This window comes from Callospermophilus lateralis, chromosome 3 (genome assembly GCF_048772815.1).
Source record: "Callospermophilus lateralis isolate mCalLat2 chromosome 3, mCalLat2.hap1, whole genome shotgun sequence".
Classification (NCBI taxonomy): domain Eukaryota; kingdom Metazoa; phylum Chordata; class Mammalia; order Rodentia; family Sciuridae; genus Callospermophilus; species Callospermophilus lateralis.
The window spans coordinates 196,999,910-197,008,220 of record NC_135307.1 but is presented as its reverse complement, the minus strand read 5'-3'; the positions used below and the strand labels follow the sequence as shown (position 1 = coordinate 197,008,220).

Below are 8,311 nucleotides of genomic sequence, written 5' to 3'. Positions count from 1 at the left end.
ACTAAGCTCCCAAGGACACTGCAGGCCAGGCCTGGCCCAGCCCCCAACCTGTGACCCAACCTCCCAGGCCTGGGAGAGATCTCTGGGCAGGAGTGGTGGCCAAGCCCCTGAGCTCACTCCTCCTGCCACCTGTGAGCTATTCAGGCCTCTGGGAACTTGGATAGTCCCAGAAGGGCCTGAGGATAAGTGTGCCGAGATCCCAGGACTGTGGACCCAGCCAGTAAGAACCCCACATCCCTTGACCTGGCCCCAAGCTATAGGACCAGAGGCCCACTGCCCGACTGAGCTCTCCTGGGACCTGTGAGGGAGGGAGCCAGTGGTCAGAGGCCCCTCTGCAGAGGGCTCTCGGAATGAGGGCTACTGTGTCTGTGTGCATGGGCGCTGTGAGCCCATATTACACGTACAGTCACGTGTGTCTGCATGTTGATGTGTGTGTGCATGCACGTGTGTATCTATGTGACTGTGCGTGTGCACATCCATCTGTACATGTACACAATATGCGTGTGTGTCGTGGGTGTCTACAGATGTCTGTCACTTGTCGTGTGTGCATCTGCATGTAGGCTGCCTGCCCTGTCAGGCCATGGCATTGGGGATGAGAAAACAGGTTAGGGGCCTGGTGGACAGCAGGACAGGGTGGGCTGGCCCAGCTGGTTAGTGTGGCCTCTCTGCTCTAGGCAGGGCTTACAAGTAGAAACCATGCCAGGCCTGGTGACTGGACACTGTTGGGAGTACAGGGCTGCTCAGGGGGACCGGTGCCCCTAGGGTGAGAGCCCTCTGGCCTCCAGCTGCACACTCTTCACCTGACGTGGGGTCAGGGTCCCTTGGCACCCCGCAGGTGCTGCAGGTGTAAAGACGCTGGCTGTGCAACACACAGGCCCTTCCTCCAGCAGCCCCTCTCCCCACCCCTCCTCTGCAGACTGGAGACAGAGGGCGCTCACGTGCCCGGCACACAGTGACCAGGGCTTGGGAGCCATGGAGAGCTTCACAGAGTCGCTGAACAGGCTGAAGGACGTCCATGAGAAGGAGGTCCTGGGTAAGTGGTTGGGCACGGAGGGGCCCCACTGCCCTCATCTGGGCAAACGGTCCTGAGGGGCAGTGCAGTCCAGGGAGCTCCCAGGCACCACCTCCAATTGTGAACAAATCTGGGGATCCCGTCTCTCTGGCCCAAGAAGTGGAGTCAGCTGCAAAGCAACCTGGGCCAGAGTCACACAGGGTGTGTCCTCAGAATGTGGCCCCAGGAGAGGCCCACATCCAGGGGTCACAACCAACACCTCACGGCCTCCTGCCGCGCCCAGTCTTGTGTGTGTCCACGCCATGTTCTCCCAGAGGGTCCTCCACTCCAGGGTCAGAGCACGTGGCTCCAGGGCCTGCTCAGGACACTGAGCTGAAGTTCTTTCCCTCCAGGGCATGCCCCATACCCCACGCTTCCATCCAATCCCTCCGCCTGTCAGGCTGCAGCCCCTCTGCCCACCCCACCACAGTTCCAGGTCAGCCACTCCCTGAGACTCCCTCTCATAAAGCGCTCACAGCCACCACAGGCCAAAGGGGCTGGTTGCTTTCTGAGCACCTGAGAGAAGTGGGGCTGCCTAGGCAAGACCCCCAGGTCATCCCCAGCCCCAGGCTGGCTGGACCCTCACTGGATCACAGAGATGTAGTGAGGAGGTTTGGTCTTCCCCAAAAGCTAATTTCACATTAACAGCCCCCCCCCCAAAAAAAATAGCCCCTCTTGGCCTCTCTGCCTCTTCCAGCATTGGGGTCCCTCTAATCTCCAGACGGACACAGAGCCAAGTCCCCAGGGGCAGAGGAGAAGCTGGACCCAGAACAGGCCTCAGGCAGCCCCCGTGTTCCAGCAGTGGGTGCAGACAGGGCGCTGCTCCAGGAGCTGCTCCAGGCAGGGGGGCAGGGTTCAGGAGAGGGCCCGCATGACAATCAGGACAGGAGGCGCCAACTCGACACTCTGCCCAGACCCCTCCTCTGCAAGGGGGCAGCAGGGCTGCACCTGACCTGCTCCCATCTCTGCCCGCCCGGCCAGGACTGCAGAGCAAGCTTCTGGAGCTGAATGCGGAGCGCTGCCGGTGAGTCAGCCCGCTGGGCAGAGGGTAAGGCGGCCACCTGCTGCAGGACCCGAGCCCAGGGCGCCAGCACTGCCACCCTCCTCAGTGCAGAAGGGAAACAGGCTCAGCATGGGGGTGGGGAAGCCACTTGACCAAGGTCACAGGGCACGTAGGTGGTGGAGCCGGACTGGACCAGGGATGGGCCCTGAGGCAGCTGGGCAAGGCCCTCTCCCCAGGGCCCAGGGGATCTTAGCACTCATCGCAAGGCCACAGACTTTTCTCACGGGTGGCACATAGGCTGGCACACAGGCCTGGCTCTCCATGGCCATCTCTAACTGGGCTTTGGTCTACATGTGCCATAGCTGAGCAGGTAGCAGGTGGACCAGCCAGAGGTTGGCAGGGGACATGACAGCAGGGCTAGACCTCACCTTGCAGGGCCCACTTGAAGGGCAGGCCCCTGCAGAGAGGCCGGGAGCAGGACCCTCTCTACGGCCACACGGGGCCTGAGCAGAGCAGCAGCCCACCCGCCGCTATTCTGCAGGGATGCCCAGCGGGTGGAGGAGCTTTTCACCAAGAACCACCAGCTCAGGGAGCAGCAGAAGGCGCTGAAGGAGAACCTGCGGGTGCTGGAGAACAGGTGGGCAGGGGCACTGGGTGGGGGCCTGACAGCCCACAGGCCAGGTGCCCCACCACAGGGCTTCTCGGAGCCTTACGTGAACGGCAAGATTCCTTCCTAGACCCAACTGGACGTGGGACATAAGCCCACGGTGGAAACAGCCTGGGAGTTGACGAGACAGGGGCATGTCCAGGAGGTGGGCAGCAAGAGGCCTAGTCCTCTCTCAGTGCGGCCTCTTGTCCCCACCCACAGGCTGCGGGCTGGCCTGTGCGACCGCTGCGTGGTCACCCAGGAGCTGGCTAGGAAGAAGCAGCTGGAATTCGAGAGCTCGCACCTACAGAGCTTGCAGCGCATCTGTGTCCTCAGTGAGCCTGCTGCCCAGCAGGGCCCAAGTCCCCTCTGCCAGGCCAGGGACCCGGGTGGTGGGGAAAGGGGAAAGGCAGCCAGCCGGCAGGTGAACAGAGGCGAGCACCCCACTCTGAGCTGAGGGGCCTCCCAGGGCCTCAGCCTTCTCCTGGTGACCCAGAAGGTTCCACTGGTCCTACTGACGGGCAGCCCCCTTCTCTTGGAGGGAGCCCCAGACACAGGCGGAGGGCCATCTTGTCACTTTTCCAAACCCCAAGGCTGGCACAGTTCCCTCAGTACCATCACACCATCTGCCCATGCGGCTCGCTTCTGTGCACCTGCTGTGTGGCGGGTCCGGGGCCAAGTGGGGGACCGACTGGAAGCAAGACACAGAAGGGGGCTGCCCTTGGCTGCCCCCCAGCTGCTTGCCAATCACTGCCTCTTGCAGCCAAGGAGGTGAGCGGGCTGAAGGAGGAGAACAAGATGCTGAAGGAGGAGGTGAAGCGGCTTCGGGGCCTGCAGTGAGTGGGAGAGGGTGCCAGGCCCAGGTCCCCAGCTTCCCACACATCAGACCCTGAGGGGAGGGCTGCACTTCCAGGGTCACCTGGGTGTCCCCTGAAGTGACTGGCACCCAGCAGGGAGCCCTGGTGCTTCTTGCCTCTCTGGGCTCTGCCCACCTCACCACTCTGTCTCTGCCTCTGCTCCAGAGACAGGCCCATGCCCCTTGCCAAGGAGGACACCTCGGACCCCCCGTCACCCCTGCTGTTCCCCTCCCCCAGTGGCTGGAAGGCTGTCACTGAGAAGCCTCCTGGAGGCCATGAGGAGGCTGAGGACCAGCTGGGTCCACGGGGAGAAGGTGCTGTGGGGCTGGGGAGAGCTGGGAGGTGGGCACCATGGACAGGGCAGCCCTCAGCCCAGGGCTGAGCCACCATCCCTTGGGCATCTCCCGAGCTCTGAGCCACTGCTTCTCCTCCCACAGAAAAGTTGGTGGGCTACAGGACATCTCCAGTAGCCAGAATCTCCCCGGGGGCCAACCTGTCTGAGCCGCGGGCCCCAGACATGGTAAGTGGGTCAGCCCCAGCAGGAGGCTGGTAGCCACAGCTCTGCTCTGCACCAGGAACTGGGTGTCAGCCTCACACCCAGCATGCCTGTCCCTGGTGCCACCAGGGCCCTGGGCTTCACTGGGTGTGGGAGGAGGCGAGGTGGGGCACGATCCAAACTCACACAGGGCCAGGCCGGGGCCCCAGTGATGTGGCCTGATGGACGCCTCCTCCCTATGCAGAGCCCCCAGCACATCGCCAACCAGCTGCACGCAACGGTTGCTGTGGTGCGCCCTGGGTCCCAGACCTGCCCAGCCGAGCGCAGCGCTGCCAACGGAACACCCCCACTGCTGTCCACTGGGAGCAACCCACCCAGTCCAACGTACAGGCACAGCCTCCCCCTGGACAGGTAAGGCATCCCCAGCATCAGGAGTGGCTCCCTTTCCCAAATTCTGGACCTACCCTATGCAGTGAGCAGCAGCCCAGGAAGTGCCCTCATTATCCCTCCAAGAGCCCTGTCCTTCTCTGGCTCCTCTGGGCATCCGTCCTGGAGCAAAGCTGCCATGAGGCACCTCTCCAGGGGGCACAGGAGCTGGAGGTGGGCAGCACTGCAGAAGGGCCTGCACAAAGCCCGTGGCTCACGATCAGAGAGTGAGCAGCGTCCTGGAGGGCAGAGAGGAGCGCCAGGGCCCTCCAGGCAAGGGCGCTGGTAGACTCCTGCCAGGACAGAGGGGAGCCTCAGTGTGCAGGCCCCAGCTGCCTATGGCCAGGTCCACACCCTCTCCATGGCTCAGCCTCCAGAGACAGGGCTGGGGCCTGGTCAGCGCCTGTTGCCCTGGGCAACCTGCCTCACCCCTGGGCCTCAGTTTACTCACCAAGCCTCCTCCGTTTTCTGACACGGGGGCCCTGTTGGAGCTCACTCGGCCGGTCACTGCTGATCGACGGTCGTAGTCACTGGGTCTCTTCCCCCACAGCTTCCTGCGGGCCTCCCAGTCCTCTGCCTTGACCTACGAGTCCCTGCAGCGCTCCCTGCAGGCTGACCGCCTCTGTCTACTGAACCGCCACTTGCCCCTGCCTCTGCGGACCCCCCATAGCAGCCCCCAGCCCCAGGGCCTGAAAGCCAGGGAGGCAGAGGCCTGGGAAGAGCCTGTGGGCCTGCTGGGCCTGCCTGGCACTCTGGTGGGCATGCAGGACCCAAGGCTGGAGGGTGCACTGCACCTTCTCCTGGCTCAGCAGCTGCGGGCACAGCGGGCGGCCAGCGCCAGGCTGCGGGGCCCGGCCACACCAGAGGAGACACCTCCTTCCCCGCCAGTTGGCTTGGACTCTGAGATCCCTGAGAGTGAGGTGCCCGGAGCAGCTCTGGCCCCAGCAGACCTGCCTGGCAGGTGGCAAGTGCAGCCCACAGGCCCAGTCAGCCCTCGGAGCAAGGAGGTCACAGCCACTCAGGACTATGCCCCAGACAAGCCCCTGGACCTCTCAGACCGGGGTCGGGACCGAGACGCCCCCAAGTCTACTGGTCAACCTGGGCCATTCAGCCCTGCAGTTGCCCACACTCCCAGTCCAGAGCCACCCACCCTGTCTGGACCCCTGATTTGCAGCCCCCAGGCACTCAGCAATGGCACCAAGGAGACCAGAGCACCAGAGCCCAAAGAGTCCCCTACTCCCATGGTAAGGGGCCCAACACTGGCCAAGGCTCAGCCCCTGTCCTTGGTCCCCATGTTCCCTGTTGAAGCACCCACACTGCTTAGGCTGCCCTGTTTCTACCACATGCCAAGGCAGTGCCCAGGAGCAGCCTGGCTGCCTCTCTAATTCTGAAAAAAGAAGGGCTGGCCTCCAGCCACAGCCCAGGTGTCCCGCAGGCTGTGTCCAGGGCTGAGTGCGGGCAGGGAAGCCCCCAAACACTGAAGCCATTTACCTGCCTCCCCAGGACCCTGCACACCCTCCCCCAGGGCCCCACCCCAGCCTGCCCTCTCCTGGCAGGACAGGAGGTGAGGCCACAGGAAGGTCACAGCCAGCACCCCACCCACAGAGGCCTGATACCGACGAAGCCCCAGGTACAGTGAGCGCCCAGGGCCGTGAAAGTCCAGGGGGACACGATGCCCCCATGGGGGGAGGCTCAGTGTCAGCCCTTGGGCCTCACGGGCAGCACCCATCTAGGGCAGCCAGACAGGAGCTGAGCCTGGGCAGCAGGAAGGGTATTCAAACCCCAAGCCAGCAGAGGCCGAGCTGGGGGGACACCGCCACAGGCAGGTCCTGGCGCAGGCAGACCTCCAGCTGCCTCTGACCAGGAGGTGCCTGGGGCAGGTAGCCTGGCGCTCCAGTGCTCACTGCAGGGCTCTCTTCCTGTCCTCCGCCCAGAGCCACCAGCCTGGCTGACTGGCACCCTATGTCCTTCAGAGCTCAGCAAGGCCACCGCACAGAGGCCAGAATCAGATGCACGGGACGAGCCAGACACCTCAGACAATGAGGTGGGTCCCTGGTCACATGCCTGGGTGGGCCCTGGCAGCAGCACTGCCAGGCTGGAGTGGGGTGTCCCTTGCTGAGTGTCCCCTTCCACCCAGGGCCTGAGCTCCAAGGCCAGTGCTGGGCAGTGCCTGCAGGGTCTGCAGCAGAAGAGGAAGCGGGCCTCGGACCTGGAGGGCCAAGGTACCACACCAGGGGCAGGAGGAAGGGCAGGGAGTGGGTACTGCATCTGGGTCATCTCCCCTGTTGCTCCTCCTGGAGCTCAGAGGTGACATCCCTAGGAGCCAGAAACGAGTCCCGGGCCTCTAGGCACAGGCCCCTGAGAGGAGGGACCCAGGGCTGACCTCGGTGAGCCTGACAACACTGCTCCTCACTGTGCATCCAAGCCTGTTTCCTCACCTGCGAGGTGCTGCACTAGAGCTCTGTGGGGTCTCAGCGGGACACAGGTGGAAGGCCTGAGCAGAGAGTTGGGGAGAGCCTCACCACCAGAAGAATGGGCATCCTGGACCCCAGGCACCCCCAGGAATCCAGGTGTCCCTGGACACACTTGTCCACCTTGGAGCAAGCAGCAGTGACAGACACATCCCGCTGGGCACGGGTGTTGCCCGCTGTAGAGTCAGGGGCTGCCCACTATTTGCCCAGGGTGGGGCCTGTGGGCCGCTCCTCCCGGGAAGGCCAGGGGGGGCCTCAGCCCTGGGTCCAGAGTACCAGGGTGGCCTCCCACTTCCTGATCTGAGCACATGCAGAGCGTCCGAGCAACTGAGCTGATACTGTGCAGCCTGAGGTTTGTCCAAGCAGTGCCTGCAACTCGGCAGGCTGGGCTGCGGCCACCACAATGCGCCATTGTTGCCCGGAGAGCGACCCGGCCGGTGTTTGCTCGAGCCGAGGCCAGCACACCTGCCTTATTTCCAGGCCTTCCTGCTCTGTTGCTGTGTACATGTGAAAACTGCCCCAGCTGAGGTGCCAACTGCCAAGGTTCCAGGGTGTCACCTCCCACTTTCCAGCTCCCTTGCCCTCCCAGCTGGGCCAGGGGAGAGATGGTGGGCAGGGGGCTCAGTCCACATGGACACAGTCCACAGCTCCCATGACAGCTGCCAGGTGCCATGCATTCCACATGTGTGGCACCCACTCTGCAGGGCAGGGCACAACAGCCCAACCAGGACAGAACACTCACATCCTGTGTCCATGGGAAGGGCAGGGAGTGGGTACTGCTTCTGGGTCACACGGCTTTCACGGTAGGGAAGCTGAAGCTCAGAGAAGACAGGTTAGTTGCCCGAAGTCACAGGGCTGGTGCACAGGGCCAGGTCTCTTGAGTGTGTCCTGCATCAGAGCCATGCCCAGTCCCTCCTCTGGCCTCAGCCCCAGCACAAGGGGTGACCCATAGAGGGACTTGGCCAGCATCTCAGGACACAGAGAGCCTCACCCATGTGCTCCTGGTTATCCAGCATGTCCTCCACAGGCAGCAAGGGAGGCTCAAGGGTCACAGCCCCTCCTATCAGAACTTCCAGGTCTGGAACAAGGCTGTTCAGAACAGGGGGACCAGCTGGCTCCACAGAGGCCGCACTCAATACCCCTAGTGAGAGTCACTGTCACCTTGGGGGAGGACACACAAGCCATCTAAGGCACTGCCACACCTCTGCTGACTTGGTCTACCTCCTACAGCCTCCAAGAAGCCATCCCGAGGGAGAAGGAAGCCAAGGGAGTCCCTGACCACAGCTGAGGGTCCCAGGAGCCCAAGGGACACCAAGGGCTGCAGTCCCTCACACAGCAACAGTGGCCTGGAGGAGACCTAG

The 8,311-nt window shown here is 63.4% G+C and overlaps 1 protein-coding gene across 1 annotated transcript; it reads left to right on the top strand.

Annotated features, from left to right (window-relative positions):
* Positions 1–972: 972 nt before the first annotated feature.
* On the top strand, positions 973–8,311 carry Rbbp8nl (RBBP8 N-terminal like). Its single transcript, XM_076849509.2, has 13 exons — positions 973–1,033; positions 2,033–2,075; positions 2,596–2,691; positions 2,923–3,035; positions 3,464–3,536; positions 3,723–3,871; positions 3,995–4,077; positions 4,298–4,464; positions 5,030–5,723; positions 5,983–6,109; positions 6,453–6,523; positions 6,617–6,701; positions 8,181–8,311. Exons 1-13 carry the CDS (start codon positions 973–975, stop codon positions 8,309–8,311), a joined length of 1,893 nt encoding a protein of 630 aa, XP_076705624.2.